Source organism: Rutilus rutilus (genome assembly GCF_951802725.1).
Source record: "Rutilus rutilus genome assembly, chromosome: 1".
In the NCBI taxonomy this organism is placed as follows: domain Eukaryota; kingdom Metazoa; phylum Chordata; class Actinopteri; order Cypriniformes; family Leuciscidae; genus Rutilus; species Rutilus rutilus.
Window position 1 is genome coordinate 28,253,269 of NC_140209.1, and position 23,376 is coordinate 28,276,644.

General features: G+C 42.4%; 2 protein-coding genes and 2 long non-coding RNA genes across 5 annotated transcripts in view; 2 read left to right on the forward strand and 2 right to left on the reverse strand.

Annotated features, from left to right (window-relative positions):
* LOC311304498 (gap junction alpha-1 protein-like) overlaps positions 1-23,376 on the forward strand; it is a gene marked incomplete at both ends in the record, with an annotated part of 434,020 nt that overhangs the window by 274,508 nt on the left and 136,136 nt on the right. The window lies entirely within an intron of this gene.
* On the forward strand, positions 940-2,673 carry LOC311305572. Of its 2 annotated transcripts, XR_014630030.1 has the most exons (4): positions 940-1,235; positions 1,382-1,440; positions 1,628-1,794; positions 2,480-2,673. It is a non-coding gene; the product is annotated as an uncharacterized lncRNA (long non-coding RNA). The 2 variants fall into 2 exon arrangements; XR_014630029.1 differs by having other exon boundaries at positions 940-1,440.
* LOC311298686 (Fc receptor-like protein 5) lies at positions 3,411-13,512 on the reverse strand (the record flags this gene model as incomplete). Its single annotated transcript, XM_084421819.1, has 5 exons — positions 3,411-3,889; positions 5,932-6,171; positions 12,880-13,164; positions 13,245-13,441; positions 13,502-13,512. The coding sequence occupies 5 exons, from the start codon at positions 13,510-13,512 to the stop codon at positions 3,759-3,761; spliced, it is 864 nt and encodes a 287-aa protein (XP_084277945.1). The 3' UTR covers positions 3,411-3,758.
* Positions 13,523-16,263, reverse strand: LOC311303721. The gene is made up of 3 exons (XR_014629810.1): positions 16,232-16,263; positions 14,274-14,309; positions 13,523-13,691 (listed from the first exon to the last, which is right to left on the reverse strand). It is a non-coding gene; the product is annotated as an uncharacterized lncRNA (long non-coding RNA).

Below are 23,376 nucleotides of genomic sequence, written 5' to 3' on the forward strand. Positions count from 1 at the left end.
GTATCCTTGGATTTTACAGCATTTAACTCTTATTTTACAGTAAAATACTGCAATCAAAAACCTGCTGTTATATCACAACAAGGTCTGTAATATCACAGCAACACAGTGGAAAAAAATAAGGATTTCACAGCATTAAACAGTATTATTACAGTGGAATATTGTATTGAAATATGCCCTGGGAAGTCACATGACATAACCGAACTGTTTTGAATTTGAACTGAAAAGGCGCGGTCGTCACCGGGTCGTGTCCCTCTTCTGAATTTTCGGGCTGAATGGAGAAGGTGAGCAGCATGTGTGCACTGCAGCACTTACACCCATGTTATTTTAATATGATAATAATATTTACTTTCAAATAAACGTTTATCGCATGACATAGTTCACATTTTGTTAGCAAGTGCCCGGAATTGTTGAACGTTCTCTCACAGCATTTGCTAATAGTAGTAATGTTAGTAATGACGAGAGTTTAGCTATAAGTTAATTTTTCATGTCACAGCACCGTTTAGACAAATCTGGTGTTTGTAAAGTTTATAAAACCAATGATGGGACAAACATTACTATTTATGTGTGCACATTTCTGTAATTAGTCAAGGTTATCATAGATTAGCAGGGCTAACCGTTAGCTGTTTAACTTTAATAACTGATTCAAACCAAACGGTCCATGAAAAAATATTTTTCCAGCGGATATCCTAGTTAAAACATGACTGAGCTAACTGCGTTCCAGGCAACCTGTAACCCGTGTTTTTCCAACTCGTAACTGGGAGTACATCGTTCCAGGCAACCTGTAACCCGTGTTTTTCCAACCTTATACCCGTGAAAGTGCTCTGGAACGGCAGTCAAACCCGTGACTTCCCACCCGTGAACTCGTACTAGATCGATGTACTCCCAGTTAGGAGTTGGAAAAACACGGGTTACAGGTTGCCTGGAATGCGGTCGTGTTCGACAACGGGAGGGTTTTAACACTAGGGTTTCCCACTTGTCCTGATATGAATGAATAATAATTGTAAAAGTTGTAAATGCACTTTACATTGAGTGAGCAATCTCAAAGTGCTACAGAAAAAAACACTATATATATACCACTATCATTTTTGACATACGGATAAAATTAAATTACAATGATCATAATCTGCATTCAAACTGAAATTCTTATTGTTGGTTGCATTTGTGTAATTTCTCATTTTTCTTTTCTTTTCTTTTCTTTCCAGGTCATCAGAGAGAGTTTGATGCTTGAAGTTGATGTAAGATTTTTTATTCAAATATTTAAAATGCAAAATGAGTGATTACATTATCAACATTTACCTTGCATGATTTACTACCTCTGACCAATGAACAATATTTATCCTTTATCCTAAATCCATGCTATTGTGTGTTAACTATGTTACAGCCATATGCCACTGGTCAATACTGCAGAACTCCCCAGCAGCCCCTGCTTGATCATTCAAGGTAATGTTACTTTGATCTAGTATCGACATTTCTAACTCATTATTTTGTTTTCATTCTAGAAATCTACAAGACCACAATAAATAATAATAATTATAATTATAATAAGAATTACATTTGTATAGCCATTTGTATCTTAAGCAGATCGCAAAGTGCTCATAACACATAATGTTGTATCTGTTCATTTCAGGTGACATGATGAAGCCCTCTGGATGGCTTATATCCATCGAGGGACATGTCGTGATGGGCCCACACCCTTTCTTTTTACAACGGAGTAGCTGCTTTCTTCAGCAGCTATTACGTTTTCAACCTTGAGTATCCTGCCGCTGGATCGTCGACGCTGGAGTTCATTCAAAGGTATTTTATAAAGATAACATTTAATCTTGTAATTCACATTATAGTACAGGCTTCCAACTCAATGATTGTCTTGAGGTCTAAAATGCTGACAAACGAGGTACCTGAGGCTAGCCTGGTGAGACCATCCTGATCTCGCGAACTCATTCAATTTCACTCTGCAGATCAGTCTGGGTTTCTACACGTTATGCTGACAAATACCTGCCGGTCCAATCACAGCTATTTATTTTGTTTTGGAGCAGGCTATGTGATGATGATTTTGAAACGTCTATTGCGAAATGTGAATGCATTGAATGAAGTAGATTAAATTTTCTTTCAAAGCAGAACTAAATGCTCTCAGGCCCTTTATTGAAAAGGATATGTTTGTCATACTTTCAACAGGGTTTGGTTTTAATTTACCAACTGGCCAATTTTGTGAAGATGCATTTCAGTGGCGGCACACGTTGATATGGCCTCTCATAGTAGAAAATCAACCCTATTTGCCTCAGGCAAACCTAACCTGAGGCACCTTGGCTAAAAATGGCTAAAAAAAATATGGTGAGAGTAAGATCTAACAAGTTTGGATTATAAATCTATTAGGGTTTGATGTGGGGAAAAAGCACAGCAAAAAGCACACCTTGATAAATGCTGTCTGCAACACATACTGTAAGTCTATTTAAAACTGAAACTATCTTTGCTTTATTAACAGGTGCTTCCTGGGCATCAATCCTGAAAGAGGCTCAAAGACCAAGAAGCGGACAACAATGAACCCTCATGTGAGCACCCTTTTGAGGAAACTTATTGACTTTGAGTGGGCATCATAGTTTTTTTTTGCAGCGGTAGTTGTCAGGCTCAGTTTTGAGTAGCCTTGTTCTTTTTGTAATTTTTCAAGACAACTTTGCACTACAAGATTTTTACACAATGCTGTTGCGTGTAGACTCATTATAATGTTTGAGACTGAGAGGAGCGCCTGACCCCTTTACGACATTCCTTCATCGCTCTCTTATCTTGCCATGAAGGCCTCATTCCCATTCTGTCCATTACTGTTATTGTGACACAGCTAGATGAATAGTTGAATTGTGAGACAGGTAGTTGAATTGCGAGTTTGCACAATTTCTCTGCATTTTCTGCATTTTAAGATGACTTTTATGACTAGAAAGTTGAATTTCTTGAACTCTTGAAGTTCTTGGCATCTGCTGTACATTGAAAAATATGTATTTGTTAATAAATATGCCATTGGGCTAACATTGACTTTACCTCAGAGTTGTTTGTTGGGGGGGAGGGGGTTAATTGTACAATGATTGTAAATTCACAGTAAATTATTGTCAACTTGTACATTACTTTCACAGTACACACTGTAAAATACAGGGCCTTGTTGTAACGATGTACAGCAAAAGATTGTAATTCCCCAGTAATGTACTGTAATATCACAGTAATTGCTTTGTCATTGAAGCTGTGAAGTTACAGTATACAGTTGTGCGTTTACAACAATGCATTGTAATATCACAGATATAAAATTACAGTAAATTGCTGTGAGTATATTTCACAGTATATTGCTGTAATCCTTACTGTGAAAGTCATGCAAAATGTATCCAATTATTTACTGTAAATTCACAACGAAAAATTTTGCAGTGTTGTGAATGAGATATTGAGATATTCTAGGAAGACGCTGAAGTTTTCTGACTCTCACAACAAATTAATTTCAGATTAAAATGTCTTCCTCTTCATGTAACTGTTAAATACACTCAGCATTTACTAGTTTCTTTGTTTTTATTGCTTTTATGAACTACTATCATCTTTTAAGTATATTAAATTAACCAAGTTATACAATTCAGCATTTGTAAAGCAGTTTTCACAACACTGTTTTTGAAGCAAAGAACAAACCATCAGTGAGCAAAGCCAAATGTGACATCACATAATATCAAAGGTCATTTTGACTGAATGTTTGGTAAATGACATATAATGATAACACAATGACTTCTAATAAATCACTCGGGTGTTTTACCTCTCATTCTGCAGCATTTGTAAATCAGCACGACTGTCACTAGCAGATATGGACAAGCTGCCAGTACAGAAGTGAGTGTGTGGAGGACAGAGATCTGAGAGTCTGGATGAGACCCTGAAAAAGAGACACACAAGCACTTTATCATGCGCTATATCTGAACGAGGGCATATGAAGAAATAAATCAGCTCACAGTTTCATGGACTCTCACCTCCAGAGGTGGGAAATCCAGGGGCCAAAGAGTAAAAGTCCTGCCATATGTTTATTCCACCCATAAACTCAGTCAGCTGATTTCACTAATTAGTTCTCTCTCCTGTCTGAATTAGCAAATCCAGGTGATTGGGACAAAATACTGAGGAGGACTTTTACTTTCTGAACCTGGACTTTACACCTCTGCATAGCAATGCAACATGTCAGCCAAGAGTAAAGAAATAAACCAGAACTGGACCTTATCGTAGCCAAATAGTAATTTCAGCCTCAGCCTCAGATGAAATCAACTGAAGAGAAAAGAAGACATTAAATCTGTGAAGATCTCAGCAGAGGAGGATTAAACAACTCCACAAACAGCATTACCAGCTTCACTTATTACTAACCAGACTGACTTTATTTCTGTCAGACGTCTACAAAAGTTTTTATTGAGAATTAACAGAGGTTTAACTCTAATGTGTTTCATTTGAAGTCACCATAACAGTGATTAGTGTTTCCATTAGTTGGGCTCTTAACTCTTAGTATATCTAGTGTCTTTTTTTGGCCGCTGTGACAGTGTGTTTGTCAAACACATTTGCAGCAGCAAAGAAAGCTAAAGTGAAATGAGATCAGGTGATGATGGTTTCCTGTTGATGAATTTATAATCATCATAAAATAACCTGTTTCAATGATGTCTTTGGAATTTAACAATTGTGTTGTCACATTGATATTTTTTTCACATCACAAACCCTGAGTTACTGCAGCATGAGATCCAGCAAGATTATAACAATAAGTTAGAAGACTTTAACAAACATGAACACGAAAATGTTAGCTTAATAAGACACACACAGGCATCAACAATCAGCGTATGAATCTCAACAATGGTGACAATCAAAAGTACTTTGCTGCAATGCATGCTGGGTACCAGCATAATACAAAACTCCCAGCATGCATTGCAACATGAATAAAAAAGCTGAATTGTCCTTTAATTTTGTTTGATTCTAAATATTTGCTTTTATTTTTTGCTGTTGCTTTTGTTGTGAATTAGTAGCTTTTCAGTGATGTTCTGAATTAATCTGTTTATCTACATATTTGTGATTGTCACCATTGTTGAGATTCATACGCTGATTGTTGATATCTGTGTGTGTCAGATTAAATGTACTTTTTGTGTTCATGTTTTTTTTTAAAGATTTAAACCGATTGTTAAATTGCTGGAACTCATGCTGCAGTAACACAGGGTTTGATGTGAATATATTAGTGGAACAACATAATTGTTACATTATAAAATATCTCAGTGAATCAGTTGATTTCATGATGATTATAAATCCATCAACAGGAAACCATCATCACCTGATCTCATTTCACTTTAGCTTTCTTTGCTGCTGCAAATGTGTTTAACAAACACAGTCACAGTGGCCAAAAAGAAATAATATATAATAAGAAATATAGATATATTAGATATAATAAGAGTTAAAAGCCCAACTAATGGAAACCCTAATCACTGTTATGGTGACTTCAAATGAAACAGAGTTAACTGTTAATTCTCAATAAAACCTTCTGTAGAAGTCTGACAGAAATAAAGTCAGTCTGGTTAGTAATTAAGTGAAGCTGGTAATGCTGTTTGTGGAGTTGTTTAATCCTCCTCTGCTGAGATCTTCACAGATTTAATGTCTACTTTTCTCTTCAGTTGATTTAATCTGAGGCTGAAATTACTATTTTTTTGGCTATGATAAGGTCCAGTTCTGGTTTATTTCTTTACTCTTGGCTGACATGTGGCATTGCTATGCAGAGGTGTAAAGTCCAGGTTCAGAAAGTAAAAGTCCTCCTCAGTATTTTGTTCCAATCACCTGGATTTGCTAATTCAGACAGGAGAGAGAACTAATTAGTGAAATCAGCTGACTGAGTTTATGGGTGGAATAAACATATGGCAGGACTTTTACTCTTTGGCCCCTTGATTACCCACCACTGCTCACCTCTGACTGAGATCCAGCTCTTGGGAGACTCTCCTCTCGGGTGTTTGCAGTTGTAGAAACCCTCATGCGACTTTGAGACAGTCGGGATGATCATCTCTGTAGTTTGATTCTGGACGAGTGATCCATCTTTATAGAAATCAGCTCTGAGGATTAATGGGGTTTTATTTTTATATAAACAGCGTAGAGTCAGATTATCTCCTTCAGTCACAGGATGAACAGGACTCTCCAGAATCACATCAACTACTGAAATAGAGAAAACATGCAATACATGAACAACATGGTAACATAAAAAAAACAAAAAAAAACAGACCTTTTTAGTTCTCTTACGAGAGGTTCTCTCGTATTGCGTAAGCTAGCTTACGCTGCGGGAAAGTCTCCTTTCACGAGATACTGAAGCCAAAAATTATCCTAATTTTTTTAAACTTGTCAACGCAGTGCGGCAGCCTGCAGACCTAGGGCAAGCGAATCGCGTGCCCATTGGCTGCTCTGCGGCAACTGCAGCAGCCTATGGCTGAGCCTTGCGCGTGACGTCACGTCCAATGAGCGTGCTTGGCGCGCTTAGTGCGTCACAGCCCGTCATTAGGGGTGTGGCTTAGCGTATATAAGCAAGGAACAGAGGCTGCTTCGCTGATTTCTGTCTCTTCAGCGAAGCTCTTCGCATCGCTGATCTCCGAGGAAGCCGCCGTTGAATCCAGCGACCAGCACGCCGAGGATCTCAGCCTGAGGACGCCGGCCGCTCGCCGCCTTCAGCCTTCCCTGCCTGCTGCGCCATCCGGCACATATATCCTTTTCTGCTCTGTGTTGTGTGTGTGTGTGTCCGCCGCGACACACTTGCATCTAAAAGAGCGCGAGGCGTTATTTCAAATGCCTCGCACATCCTGTGGCTCGTGCAGAGCCTCGCTCAGCGACGGAGACCGCCACGTGCTGTGCGCTCTCTGCCTGGGTTTTGACCACGCTGTTCGCGCTCTCTCCGAGGGCGGCTGCGAACAGTGTGAGGAGTTACCGATGTCGACCCTACGGGCTCGACTCGCTAAACTTGAAGAAACTCCATCTTCTCCGGCCGCTTCTTCCGGGCCACGAAAGAAGAAACGTCGCTCTCAAAGGCCGCCGGAACTGGACGCTACAGCTGAGCGCTCGCCGGAACCTCTCCCGCGAGCCTCGCTCTCTCCTTCCCCCCCACCCTTCTCCGACGCGCAGCGGCCGGCCACTGCCCGCACTGCCGTCGCCCTGGGGGACGATGCAGATGATGCCGCTGACAGCTGCTCTCTGCTCGCGTCTGACAGCGAGGAGTGGTCGGGCTCGCACCGCTCCGCCCCCTCGACTCTGGAGTCTTCTCGAACCCGCGCTAGTGTTGACGCAGAGCTTCTCCGCCTCCTCACTTTAGCGGTCGAGAGAATGGGACTGGATTGGTCCCCACCTAAGGAGCCGGAGCCCAATCGCCTCGACAGGTTTTTTCTGCCTAGCCGCCGCCCTGCGCCTGCCTCTAGGTCAGCACCCTTCCTGCCTGAGCTCCACGCCGAGCTCTCTAAGTCCTGGAACGCTCCGTTCTCCACCAGACTCCGCTCGCCAGTCTCCTCGGCTCTCTCCCAGGTGGACGGAGCCGCCGAGAACGGCTATAACGGCATCCCCGCCGTTGAGGATGCTGTGGCAACGCACCTTTGCCCGCCGTCTGCTAGATGGCGCTCAAAGTCTGCCCTGCCGTCTAAAGCCTGCAGGACCACCTCAGCTCTCGCCGGCCGCGCTTTCGCCGCCTCCGGCCAGGCTGCTTCCGCCCTGCACTCAATGGCTATTCTTCAGATCCTTCAAGCCGACCTCCTCCGTGAACTGGACGAGAAGGGCTCGGATCAGTCTGCCTTTACCGATCTGCGCAGCGCTACGGATCTCGCGCTGCGCGCTACCAAGACCGCTGCTCAAGCCATCGGCAGATCCATGGCCGCGCTCACCGTCATCGACAGACATCTCTGGTTGACGCACGCGGACATGAGTGAGTCAGAGCGCGCTGTGTTTCTCAACGCACCACTCTCGCCCACCGGCCTCTTTGGCCCTGCGGTCAGCGGAATTGTGGATCGGTTCTCTGAAGTACAGAAGGCTTCGCAGGCGATGGACCTCTTCCTGCCCCGCCGTTCGAGCTCAGCCACAGGCCGCCCTCAAACTCAGCCTCCTGTGCGCAGCTCTAACCAGCGCTCTTCCAAGCCTCCCAGCGCTTCGCAGCGACGCCAGGGCAATCGCCCCAGGTCGCGCTCGACCAGCCGTCACAGACCGCCGCCCCCACGGGGCCCGCGGTCCAAGATCGTGTTGAAGCCCGAGCCCGCGAAGTCCTCCTAGCATCCGCAAGGAGGAAAAGATGGTTGAGTCCCGCTACGGCCGGACCGCCATCAAAACGCACAGCTCTGTCAGTCCCCTATGTTCAGGCTACTGCAGCAGCACACACCGCAGCCAACGAGCCAGTATTAACACTCGCTCGCCTGCACACAAACGCCGTTTTCACGGCGACCCAGATAAATCTCAAAAAGAGTATAAGTGCTTTAAGTGTAGAAAATGTGCCCACACCCATGTGCTCACTGCTTCACACAAGTACAATCCCCATGGTAACGCGCCCAGAGCGCTCTCTCATAAAGCGGCCACACACCGCTCGAGTTCTAAATGTAGTAAATGTGCCCACACTTCCGTGCTCACAACTACTCGCTGCTCGCTCTGTCACTCAGTTACCTCAATTTGCCACGGCTCAAGCCGCAGGGGTATTAAGTATAGAAAAAGTGCCCACTCCCGTGTGCTCACTGCCTCACACAGACCAGGTTCCCATGGCAACGCGTCCAGAGCGCTATCTCTTAAAGCGGAAACTTTCCGCTCGAGCATCAAGTGTAGGAAATGTGCCCACAGCCCTGTGCTCACACCTGCCCACTGCCCGCTCTGCCAGACAGGTTGCAAACCTCATAAAGCCCCCAAACACTGGCCGTGTCATAAGTGCAAATCCCGCGCCAGCTCACGAGCACGCGCGCCCACTTTCAGACACCATAATCCCCACGCCGCTCTCGCGCCTGGGATGTTTGACAGCAGTTCACGCTCCATCGTCCGAGATCGAGCTACTAAATTCTGCACAGTCGGCCAGCCCTGTTCTTCTGCCCTCGTGTCCGAGCATCGGCGGCGCCGCCCCATCTTCTCTGATACAGGTTCCCCATCCCGCGCAACGCGGCGATCTGAACCCAGAGACCATTCGACCCCTAGCCATGCATGCAAAAGCATGGGAGGCTATTCAGGGCGCGTCAGAATGGGTGCTCAACACCATAAGACACGGTTATTCGCTCCAATTTGCTCGTCGCCCTCCGCGCTTTCTAGCGCAGACGGAAACGAAAGTGAGTTTGGAAACAGCACATCTGCTTCAAGCAGAGATAACAAAGCTGCTGCGAAAAGGGGCCATAGAACAGGTACATCCTTCCCTGAGCGAGTCAGGCTTTTACAGCCGTTACTTCCTCATTCCCAAGAAGGACGGAGCATTAAGACCTATTTTAGATCTGAGACATCTGAACAAGGCTCTCATGAGACGGCCGTTCAGGATGATTACAACCAGACAGATCCTCGCGCAAATTCGCCCAGGAGACTGGTTTATCTCTCTCGATCTGAAAGACGCTTATTTCCAGATCCAGATAACTCCCCGTCACAGGCCATTTTTGAGATTCACCTTCGACGGTCGAGCTTATCAATACACAGTCCTGCCGTTCGGCCTGTCTTTAGCACCCCGTACATTTACGAAAGGCATGGACACGGCTCTCGCTCCCCTGAGGAGTCAGGGAATGCGAATTCTGAACTACTTGGACGATTGGCTCGTTCTAGCGCAGTCAGAGACAGAACTTGTGTCTCACAGAACAGCGTTACTCGACCACCTGGAGGGTCTGGGTCTAGCGGTCAACTGGACCAAGAGCTCGCTCTCGCCCCGGCAGTCGATTTCCTTTCTCGGAATAGAATTGGACTCGGTGGCGATGACGGCCAGATTGTCGGAGCAGCGCGCGCGCCGCATCCAGCGCCTCGCTGCATCCTTCAAAGAAGGCAACCGGGTTCCCCTGAAGGCATTCCAGCGCATTCTGGGGCATATGGCCTCAGCTGCAGCGGTTCTTCAGCTGGGTTTACTGCGCATGCGCCCGCTTCAACGCTGGCTGAGAACGCGCGTATCCCATCGAGCCTGGGCGACCGGCGGCTCGCTAATCAGAGTGACTCAGGTCTGTGTCTCAGCCCTGCAGCCCTGGCTAGCAGCCGAATGGTATCACACAGGAGTGAATATGGGAGTGGTTTCACACCGGAAAGTTGTCTCGACAGACGCGTCCAACCTAGGTTGGGGAGCGCTCTTCGAAGGCAGACCGGTCTTTGGCCACTGGTCAGACCAGGAGAATCTCCTACACATAAACTGTCTAGAGATGCTCGCGGTCGAGAAAGCGCTCATGCACTTCCTCCCTTTCCTCCATGGTCACCATGTTCTAGTCCGCACGGACAACACTTCAGTGGTGGCCTATGTGAACCGCCAGGGCGGTGTCAGATCAAAGCAACTCTGCGCCCTGACGGAACGCCTCCTCGTATGGGCTCAGCACTCTCTGCGCTCTCTGAGAGCATCGCATGTGCCTGGCCATCTGAACGAGGGCCCCGACAGACTGTCCAGGGACAATGTTCCCCCTGGGGAGTGGTCTCTACACCCCCAAACAGTCCAGTCGCTGTGGCGCCGCTTTGGCAGAGCGAAAGTCGACCTCTTTGCGTCAAAAGACAACGCGCACTGCCCAGCGTTCTTTTCAAAGAGCGAGGACGCGCTGGCCCAGTCTTGGCCCAGCGGCCCGCTATATGCCTTTCCACCAGTCTCTCTGCTGCCTCAGGTTATCGAGAGAGTCAGGAAAGCGCGCCACACAGTGCTCCTCATAGCCCCGTTCTGGGAGAACCAAGCTTGGTTCCCGGAACTCATACAATTGGCAGACTCAGCCCCTTGGCCGATTCCGGTGCGGAGAGACCTTCTCTCTCAAGCCCGCGGCTCGATTTGGCATCCCCACCCAGAGCACTGGTCTCTGCATGCGTGGAGCCTCAACAATTACATGCTGATCTACCAGAAGGGGTGATGAACACGATCATACAATCTAGAGCCCCCTCCACGAGGCGGCTCTACACGTCTAAATGGTCTGTGTTTAACAAATGGTGCACTACCAAAGGGCTCAATCCACAGACATGTGGGGTCTCGCAAGTATTGTGCTTCCTTCAAGAGCTACTGGACGCGGGCAGGTCCCCCTCCACGCTCAAAGTCTATGTCGCGGCCATTTCAGCGCTCTCTGTTTCAGAGCCGGGCCGCGCATTAGGAAGGAACGAGTTTGTCATCCGCTTCCTTAGAGGAGCGAGGAGGATGAACCCCCCGCGACCCCCTTCGGTTCCTATGTGGGATCTTTCACTGGTCTTAGACGCACTGAAAGCACATCCCTTTGAACCCTTAGAAACTGTGGATATGAAATACCTCACGCTCAAAACCGTTTTTCTGATAGCACTGTCTTCAGTAAAACGTGTGGGAGACCTTCACGCGTTATCCACTAACGCTGCGTGCCTCGAATTCGGACCCAATGACTCTAAAGTTATTCTCAGACCGAGGCATGGGTACGTCCCAAAAACTTTGGGCACTCCCTTCAGAGCGCAGGTCATTTCCCTTTCAGCCCTGCCGAATACTGGCTGCGAGGCAGATAGTCACCTCCTCTGCCCAGTTAGGGCGCTGAGAAGCTATATTTCGCGCTCCGCCGCCTTCAGGCGTTCAGAGCAGCTTTTTGTTTCGTTTGGTGGGCGCACCAAGGGTCTCGCCGCCTCGAAACACACTCTGTCCAGATGGATAGTCGATGCTATCGCAGCTGCTTACGCATCTAAAAACCTGCAGTGCCCCTTGGGCATTCGGGCACACTCCACCAGAGGCATGGCCTCATCGTGGGCGTGGTCCAGTGGGATTCCCATTCATGACATTTGTGCAGCGGCAGGCTGGGCCTCCCCCTCCACATTTGTTAGGTTTTACAACCTGGAAGTTCCCGCCTTGCAAGCCAAAGTGCTATCAGTCTAAGTCTCGCGTAAGCCAGCCCACTGTCTGTGCGCGGGCTACGCTGCTGATTTAGCTCTACTGGTTGAGCTGCACTATATGGAAGTGTTAGTTGGACCGGCTGTGCCGCTCCCTGCCCCATATTATGTGCTTGTGTACTGTGGTATCTTGGCCGCCCAGCTCCGCTTCGCGTTCCCTGGGCTCCCCATGGGACTCATTCAGGATGCTGGGCGCGTGCACGGCGTTGACAAAGGTGTTCCCGCAGCGTAAGCTAGCTTACGCAATACGAGAGAACCTCTCGTAAGAGAACGTACTCGGTTACTAACGTAACCTCGGTTCTCTCTAGAGAGGGAACGAGTATTGCGTAACCCGCCGTGCTCTCGCCACGAGCTCATTTTCGCTTCATGCGACAGAAACCAGCGAAGCAGCCTCTGTTCCTTGCTTATATACGCTAAGCCACACCCCTAATGACGGGCTGTGACGCACTAAGCGCGCCAAGCGCGCTCATTGGACGTGACGTCACGCGCAAGGCTCAGCCATAGGCTGCTGCAGTTGCCGCAGAGCAGCCAATGGGCACGCGATTCGCTTGCCCTAGGTCTGCAGGCTGCCGCACTGCGTTGACAAGTTTTAAAAAATTAGGATAATTTTTGGCTTCAGTATCTCGTGAAAGGAGACTTTCCCGCAGCGTAAGCTAGCTTACGCAATACTCGTTCCCTCTCTAGAGAGAACCGAGGTTACGTTAGTAACCGAGTACGTTTTCCACTATGCACTGGTTTCTGAGTGTGTTTAGTGTATTGTTATGATGTTCTGTCTGCTTACATTAGTATCTGCTCTTGTTAAATCATCCTGCTTCATGCATTGATTGTAAACTGTCAGTGAAATGAATAAATACAGAAACACAGACTCACAGTGTACAGTGATATTAACAGGATGATATTTCTCTCCAGATTCAGACTGACACCAGTAAACTCCAGTGTCTGATGTTACGGTGGAGTTGATTGCACATGTAGATCCTGTTTGTGATCCTGTTTTGTTGAATGATGAACAATCTGTCAGCCCCCAACTCTCTGTGTATCTTCTCACTGTCCATCCATCAGAGTTACTCTGGTCTTCACAGCTCAGAGAGAGAGAGACCAATGTGAAGTGTTGAGTTCTGCTGGGACTGATGATCAGAGACACTGGAGGAGAAACACCTGACAAGACCATTACAGATATAGAAATGTTTGGTCTTTATTAAAGATGAATCAATCACTTAAAGTAAGTGTGAACTCACCAGTGACCCACAGTAGTTGTGTGTTGCTGTATTTTGTACAGGCTGGTTTTCCTCTCTCTGCTCTGCACACATAAACTCCTGTGTGTTTTAGAGCAACAGAACTGACAGTGTATTTTCCTCCAGCTCCTCTGCTGCTGTCTGAGAGCGGCTCATAGCGATCACTCAAGTCTGTGTTAGGGGGAATATGCAGATGATCACTAAAGGAAATTATTTATAATAATGTTTTTGATAAAACCAGTTAATTTATATGTTATCGCATTGAGGACATTATAATACCTGATAAGAGAGTTACAGTGAACCAGCTGAATGTCCAGCCTGTAGAAGAGCTGTTAACCTCACAGTTCAGAGTCACTGGATCTCCTTCAGTCAACCACTTCTGAGGAGAAACACTTAAAACTGCTCTGGGAACTTCATCACTCAGTTGTAAAATGCCTGATCCTTCAGTCTCTGTTACATAACAGGAATATTTGTCAGACTCAGTAACAAAACTGAGTGTGTGTTCCTGTAGTTCACTGGAAACCATTAATGAAATCATTCTAATTCTAATATTCTAAAAATTTCCGATTATTATTACAAATGTTGAAAACATTAAATTCTTAATTTCTTTCTTTTTTATCTTAATGTATCAAATGTTTGAATGGTTTTGTTTCCACAAAAATATTAAACAGCAATAACTGTTTTCAACATTGATATAATAATCAGAAATGTTTCTTGAGCATCCTATCATCATATCAGAATAATTTCTGAATGATCATGTGACACTGAAGAATTGAGTAATAATGCTGAAAGTTTAGCTTTGATCCTTGCATAAATTACATTTTACAGTATATTCATATAGAAAGCAGTTACTTTAAATTGTAATAATATTTCACAATATCACTGTTTTGCTTATTTTTTTATCAAATAAATGCATGGGAGACTTAAAAAAATAATAATTATGTTTCCAAACTCTTGACACACACCGTATATTGTAACATTTATTGCAGAATCACTTATATGTGATGAAATACACAGCTCAAATATAATCACCTTCAGTTTGTCCAGAGTAGATGTTGCAAATCAGCACTAAAAACACAGAGAAAAAACTCATTACAGTGAACATGGAGCTGATCAACTGTTGATTTTACATTAGTGATACACATTTAAAGCTATTCTCCTTCGTTTGCTTGTCAAAGACCATCATTTCATGCTCAACTTTCATTCTTTTATGGTTTGTCTAGTTGGTTTAGATCGTATGAGTGTAGATAAAGATATTGTTAAAAGATTGTTGCAAAGTTTGTACACAATTTCATCACATGGGTTTGCTCAAATGTTTCAAAAGCTTGATTAGTATGAAGGTAATAGATGTCATAAAGAATTGCATGCGCAGGGTAAGATTTGTGAAAGTGTACATAAGATTGCAAGCGTAAATTAAATTTGCAAGTGCAAGAGAAGATTTGTAAAGGTGTAAATCACCTTTCAAGTGTAAGAAAAAAATATTTGCAACATTTTACTGTTATTCGTAAGTGTAATTCATGCATTGTGAAACTGCAGCTTCATGCTAACGCAAAATAAATAGGATCTGTATTGTTCTGACTTCCATTTTTCCACGCTTACACTTTTGGCACGGTTTTTGCACACAAATACAGCCAAAAGCACTGCAAGACTGTGGACAGCAATTTGCAACCGAAAATTGTTTATTTGTTTATTTATTTATTTAACATGTATGTGTGCATTAAAAGTACCATTTCAGCAATGAGAACGTTTCTGAGCCAAATGAAGAATAAAGATGTGTTCTGGTGACTGGCGTGTTTATTGAACCAATCAGATAAGAGTAAATTTATCAAAAGGTTGAGCATTTTACTGTTAAGAAGCTCATTTTACTGTTGAGAAGCTCACTTGATTGGCTACATGATGAAGGTGGACCCGCCCTCGTCTTTGCGCTTGCAAAACTCAATGAGTGAGAGAATCGTGCCAAAACTGGAAGCGCAGGTAAAAGAAAGACTCAAATCGGGTTATTTCGGGAACTTTTTTTTGCCCCATGCACACAACAAGCCATTTAGACATTTGCAACAGTTAATTTTTTTACACAAAGTTTTATTTTACACATTTAATCTGTTTTGCAGTTCCTGACTCTGTTGCTTTCGGTTGCAAATTGCTGTTCACAGGCCTGCAATCCTACTTTTGGCCGTATTTGTGTGCAAAAACCGTGCCAAAAGTGTAAACGCGGAAAAATGGAAGTCAGAGGAATACAGATCATATTTATTTTGCGTTAGCATGAAGCTGCAGTTTCACAATACATGAATTACACTTACGAATAACAGTAAAATGCTGCAAATATTTTTTTCTTACACTTGAAAGGCGATTTACACCTTTACAAATCTTCTCTTGCTCATGCAAATTTAATTTACGCTTGCAATCTTATGTACACTTTCACAAATCTTACCCTGTGCATGTAATTCTTTATGACATCATATACCTTCATAGTTTTGTCCATGTTGAGTTTTGACTGGGTTTCAGTTTAAAGAACCTGGGAGTTTTTTGTAAAAACCTTCCAGAGTCTGAAATCAGAGAAAATTATTAAGAATAATTCAGGATAATATATTTTGTGAAGGACTGCATATACAGTATGTGTCCAGATAAATATGAACACATCTGATAGATATTTTACAGATTTTTGTCATTTACAGTTAAGAGAACAGAAGCAGACGACTGAAGACACACTCTTACTGCATATACTATATCTACTTAAGTCAACAAAGACAATAACCATGCAAACTTTTTAACTGATTCAACAAACTCTATTACAAATAAGCATTATTTCCACTATCTGCACACTTAATCTTTCAAGCTCGTCTTTCACTCATAGTTAATGGACTAGAGCTGGATTGGAAACTCTGAGAGCAGCATAAAAATAAAAAAAAATTCCAGGAACACCAAATCACATGATCCTATTCATAATATAATTGCAATTTCACTGAAACATATACAGAGTAAATAATACTCACAGAGCACAAGAGGAAGTTTGCTGAGCTCCATACTGACCCAATAATGACAGACGGTTAAAGACACTGACTGAGTTAAAGCCTCGAGACTTCCTGATACATACAGTCAGATCTTTGGGACATAATGACAGATTAAAGACATACAAATGTACCTCATGTGTCACAGAAAACCTTTTGATAAAGTTGATAATCTTGTAACGAGTTTTCAAAAAATATCAGGCAAGTGTCCTACTGAAATGTTGTCACGATTCATTCAGTACCAAACTAAAGAGCATCAGTTTTCCAATATGAGAATTAATATTTTTGTGTGTTAATGGATCTTTATTGTAATAATAGTATTTGCATTTATAACTTTATAAGTTAAGAAGCAGAAGTCACTAAATTCCACTGATCTGAAAAAGATCAAACGAAACCACAACTATGAGCTCATCTCTATTTCTGTTCTATCAGGCCTCTGACATTAAGGGTGTCAACTTTGGCACTGATTTTTACTTGTGAATATAGTTTAATATTCAAACACCAAGACAAGGGATGTGAATCAAGGGATTCAACTATTTTTATGCCTGTTCCTCTAAATGAATGAACGATTTAAATAACAATTTTGTGGAGATGTTTGGAAATAAATACAATTCTTATCTTACTGCCCTCAGCAGTAATTGCAGTTTTTGCCAAAAGTCATAAGTCTTATTGTCATTTGCACAGTGGTGGGAAACTGAGCACTGAATTTTGTGAAGTAGGCTATGAACACAAACAACAAAAACAACCACAGCAATAGCACATACAGAAGTGCACTACACGATTACACTACATGTTCAATATAGTGTCTATTTTGGTCCAGTACCTGACTGGGAATCATTATGCAATGGTTGCACTCTTAGTGGCTACGTTTACATGCAAAAAAACAACACCCTCCCCCTGTCGGTGATTGGTTGGAACACTATTTATTTTGGTTTTGAGTGGTGGTGAAACCAATTGTTTTTGTGTGCAGATCTCAGCAAGTACACCTGGCTGCAGCCTGCAGATCGGGGCTGGGCTGCACCTGGTTCTCATTGGTTAGTGGCACAGTAATGACGTCGACGCCACGGTAAACAGGAAATGCGGTTGAAAACTCATGCCATATCGCGCTGACAGCGCAGGCGTTGTATTTGCGTTAAGTGGTGACATCACGCGTCTTAAAAACGCTTGCGCAAATTTGACATAATACTTTAATAAAATGATAAAGTACTTTAAAAACAATTCTAAAGTAATAATGAAAGCAGCAAAAAGTAGTTGAGCATATATCCATAGTTTTAACTATGTCTGATCTAAGGTAAACATAAGGAATTACAGAGTTTTTTTTGTACATTCTATTGCACTTCACTGTGTAAATTACAAAATTACTGTAAACATTAATGGCACCTTATATATTTTTTATTTTAATCATTCCTCTGTAATAGTTCTTGTTTATTTTTGTGCATTAGGTTATTATAAAACATTTATGCCAATAAAGTAGTTTTAAGTTAAACTAACTAAATACAGTACATTGTCAATCTCTGTCTGTATCCCTTATTATGCATGCCAACTCAAAAAACCAAACTCAAACCAGTGATAACTTTTATTTCAAAACAAAAATAATTGTGTAAAAGAGATATGCACACATACAGATAATCACATACATCAACCGTACACACACACGCGTACGTACACACACACACACACACACACACACACACACACACACGCACGCGTGTACCTACACACACGCGTACCTACACACGCGCATACCTACACACGCGCAAACGTATACACAGACAGACGTGTACGTACACACACACACACGCGTACGTACACTCACACACGTACACGTACGCACACTCAAACACATACGTACACTCACACACGTACGCACACTCACACACGTACGCACACGTACGCACACTCACACACGTACGCACACTCACACACGTACGCACACTCAAACACATACGTACACTCACACACGTACGTACACTCACACATGTACGCACTCACACACGTACGCACACGTACGCACACTCACACACGTACGCACACTCACACACGTACGCACACTCAAACACATACGTACACTCACACATGTACGTACACTCACACATGTACGCACTCACACACGTACGCACACTCACACACACTCACACACGTATGTACACTCACACGTACGTACACTCAAACACATACGTACACTCAAACACGTACGTACACTCACACACGTACGCACTCACACACGTACGCACACTCACACACGTACGCACACTCACACACACTCACACACGTACGTACACACACACACACTCACACACAATCTACTCAGCCTGAAAAAAAAAACAGTCAACCGAGCAATAGCCCTCAGCCTCCTTCTCAGAATAAAATCCCCGCAGGACTCCCGTTCGGCCATCACCCACAGACCCAGCTGGGCAGTGCTTGTATACTTCAGTGCAGTGCAAGCACAGGGTCAGCGAGTAGGGCACCTGGAACTCTTGCCTATATTTTCTGGAAAATGCACTCCAGTTCACAACACCTAATTTAGATAAAATACAGAACAAACAATATGGAATCATTTTAAAGAGAGGCATTAACATAGTACAGAGTCATACAAGAAATGTATTTGTTATATATTTTAAACATATTATCGGAAAATGTTAGACAAGATATGCTTGAGTGTTATTGGCTTTGTCTGTAAAATACTTAAGAGACTTACTTGGTTTATGAACAACAAACTTGTTAAAAAGGTTTGTCAACACAAACTTTAATTTGGCTTGAGAAAGCCTATCGTAAAAGTTTGAAATAGTTTTAAAGCTTGAAGGTTTTCATAACCTTATATTTATATATATATTTATATATATTAATAACAATAAAATACATTTAATCAATGTAATATTTGCTTTTATTTTTTTGCTGTTGTTTTTGTTGTGAATTAGTAGCTTTTCATTGATGTTCTGAATTAATCTGTTTATCTAGATAATATTGTTATAATATTGCTAGATCTCATGCTGCAGTAACATAGGGTTTGTGATGTGTATATATTAATGGAACAACACAATTGTTAGATTCCAAAGACATCAGTGAAACAGGTTATTTCATGATGATTTTAAAACTACCAACATATAACCATCATCACCTGATCTCATTTCACTTTAGCTTTCTTTGCTGCTGCAAATGTGTTTGACAAACACACTGTCACAGCAGCCAAAAAAAGACATATTAAGAGTTAAGAGCCCAACTAATGGAAACACTAATCACTGTTATGGTGATTTCAAATGAAACACGTTAGAGTTAAACCTCTGTTAATTCTCAATAAAACTTTTGTAGACGTCTGACAGAAATAAAGTCAGTCTGGTTAGTAATAAGTGAAGCTGGTAATGCTGTTTGTGGAGTTGTTTAATCCTCCTCTGCTGAGATCTTCACAGATTTAATGTCTTCTTTTCTCTTCAGTTGATTTCATCTGAGGCTGTGTCTGAAGTCAGTTGTAGTTCTTGTGCTTCTGCTCGTCTCTTTTTCTGTTCTCTTCTTTCCTTCAGTGATTCTGCTTGTTAACTTATTAAGGCTGAGATGACTCCATATTTAATATTCACAGACTTTGTGGCTCAGATAAGGTCCAGTTCTGGTTTATTTCTTTGCTCTTGGCTGACATGTGGCATTGCTATGGCCTGCTTGTGGCCCAGATCTGGCAAACAGGAGCAGTCCACCCAAGGGCCGTCATTCCACGCTGCATGTGGGCCAGATCATCATTCCCCATGTGCCAGATGTGGGCCGGATCTGGGCCGAAACAATGTTGCTATTTGGGGATCTTCCTGAGAGGCCCTGGCCAAAGCTAGGGACAGATCTGTTTGTCAGCTGTGGATTACTATTTACTGTATGTTGAGGTGGCAAATCTGTGTCACTACACACCTAAAGTCTATCTTTGCACATCACAACATCCCTGACACATTAGTGAGCGATAATGGGCCACAGTTCTCATCCAGCACTTTCTCGGATTTCGCAGCTACTTACGGATTCAAACATGTCACCAGTAGCCCGAAGCATCTACACATCCATATCCACCCTAGGCTACTGGACCCTTTGTTACCTGACAGCGTCACCATAAGTGTTTGGGAGAGAGAGAAAAAAGTGCAGACATGCGATATTTCAACAAACGTCATTAAGTGCTTGACCTGAACAAGCTCTCACCTGGCGATCAGGTGTGGGTCATGGATCAAAAGGTGTCGGGAACTGTGGTTGAGGAACATCCAATACCACGTTCTTACCAGGTGGATGTGTCTCATGGAACTGTTCGTAGGAACCGCCATTTCCTCATTCCTAATGATGTCAAGGAGGTTGATTGTGACAACCAGGCTGGTTCACAGTTTACTGAGAACATTACAGAGACACAAAATGCACTGGCACATCAAACATTCTGTCAGTCCAAAAGGAAAAGTATCTAGAACCAGATCTGGGAGGCCAAGTTGCAAGACCTAAAAGACTGGATTTATAGTCACTCTACTGCTTTAGCTTCAGTAGTCCAGCAGTTTACCCTTGGAAAAAAAGAAGAAAAAAAAAGAAAAGAAAAAGGGGGAAATGTTGCTGTGATGTTGAAAATAAAATGTTGGTAACTGGTAACTGTTGATAATGTGATTTTCATAACTTTTTGTAGTCTGAAGTGAACAGTTTTCAGGTAATGTTTATTGGTACAAAAGATATTGTTTATTGTTGAGTTGTGTTCTAAGCGATGTCTCTAAGAATAAGATGTCAACGACTCGACATTGTTTAGTGAAACTACAAAACAATGTTTTACATGGTTTGAACCCTGAATAATGTTTCAGCCCATGAGGGGGCGTTGTTGGGCTGGGGAATAAATGCAAGGCTAGAGTCCACATGTGTTTGTGTGCTATTTTCTCATGCAATAAACTAGAGAATACGACAGGGGGAGATCTGTTAGTGTTTAATGTTTTATTATTTGGGAATTTAAAAGTTTTTCTGGTATGTCTGAGTTTTTGGGGTTACCATTGTGCTAAAGAGTAGAGCCTATGGTTCGGTTGACGATTGGTCTAAAAGCATTATAAATTGTAAGTGGAAAATCTCTCAGTGGAAAATATATGCCATAACTGTGCAAATTAAGCTGAATTGATATGGCACGGATTGGGATAGTTAGACGAATGGTGTGACAATAAAAGGGTTAATAAAACTAATCAGGACAATATAACGGTAACAACTAATCAGGATAGAGAATCTGTCGAAAAAAGGACAGATGGTTCCCTAAGGAAGAGAGTGAAACCGATTCCAAATTATTGTCTTCATTTTCCTACTCGCTCACTAACAGAGCTTACATTTACAAACCAATATTTTGAGCTGAACATGGACCTGCTTATGTTTGCTTTTGTGGCTGTAATTCCAGTTATATCTTACGGTATGTAAAGTATTCTTTATGATAATTCGGAGGGAAAAGGGCACATAATTAATTGTCAGTTTGAAATATCTGGAAACATGCAGTTTAAACACAAGAGACTGAATTTATTAGGGATGGGCGATATATCGCACGATATTGTTTTGCGCATCTCGTCAGTAAAGCCGGTTCCCTTGATTAGTAGTAAATCACCATCACCTGCTTTCAGATGGAGCGGTGTTAAATTAACACTCCTGGGGCTGGGAGTGTATATGAGTCCACACTCAAGAGTGTTAAAGTTAATGAGATAATTAAGTGATTAATTAAGTGACTATTGAGCATTATTGAAAATACCTGATGTTAACAAGCAGAATCACTGAAGGAGAAAATCACAAATTGTAAGTTACCATTAAGGTGATGGGTGTTTGCTTTAGTTGGACTCTTGACCATTATATGTTTACTTACATTTTTACTGTTGTTTGTCTGCTGTTATTGATTTCTAACAGTTAAATGAACAAAGTAAAATGTGATTTGATAGTGTTGGTTATGTTTTGACATAATCATGCTGTGATCTGAAAAAGGAAACTTATTGAGATAGTTTGGTTTAACTTGTAAAATGAAGTAATCTGAATATCTATTGATCAGAACAATGTTTATTAAGTATTTTGAATTATAAGTAAAGTGCTGATAATCATAGGCTGAAGAATCACAAAACTGCTGCTAACAAGTTAAACCAAACTATCTCAATAAGTTTTCTTTTTCAGATCACAGCATGATCATGTCAAAACATAACCAACACTATCAGATCACATTTTACTTTGTTTATTTAACTGTTAGAAATCAATAACAGCAGACAAACAACAGTAAATTTAAAGTAAACATATAATGGTCTAGAGCCCAACTAAAGCAAACACCCATAATGGTAACTTACAATTTGTGATTTTCTCCTTCAGTGATTCTGCTTGTTAACATCAGGTATTTTCAATAATGCTCAATAGTCACTTAATTAATCACTTAATTATCTCATTAACTTTAACACTCTTGAGTGTGGACTCATATACACTCCCAGCCCCAGGAGTGTTAATTTAACACCGCTCCATCTGAAAGCAGGTGATGGCGATTTACTACTAATCATGGAACCGGCTTTACTGACAAGATGCGCATAACAATATCGTGCGATATATTCTAAACCCCTGAACTGGTTAGCAGAAGATTGCTGGTCGATCAACAAGTCTCTTTACTCCAGGCTGGTCCAGGGTCATTGTCCCTGTAATAAATGCATTTAGTCACTTTGGATAAAAACATCTGCCAAATGCACAAATGTGATTGATTTTTGTAAAGCTTTTTTTGAAACGGTCTCGGGTCTCAAAGCTGCTTATTTCGTCAAGGTATTACTATAATACAAAATGCATGCACACATTTACTAAAAAATTTATTTGGTGGGTGAAAGGGTTAGTTCACCTCAACATATAGGGGAGAGCGGGGCACAACCTAACGCTTTTTGACTTTCTCAGTTTGTGTAAATCTACTTATGGTTCAGAGTATTTATTTTTTCCCACATTAATTTCCCACATGTCTAGTACAATTATGTGTTTTTGTTTTATTAATACAGTATATACTTTTTTCTTGATATACCCCGAAAGAATGGAAGTGAAATGTGACAACATGCCCCATAGGTAAATATTTAATTTATGAATTTTATCACAATCTTGAAGTATCAATACATTTCTAGAAGTCTATAATGTAGGCTAATGTGAATGCCTAGAAATTG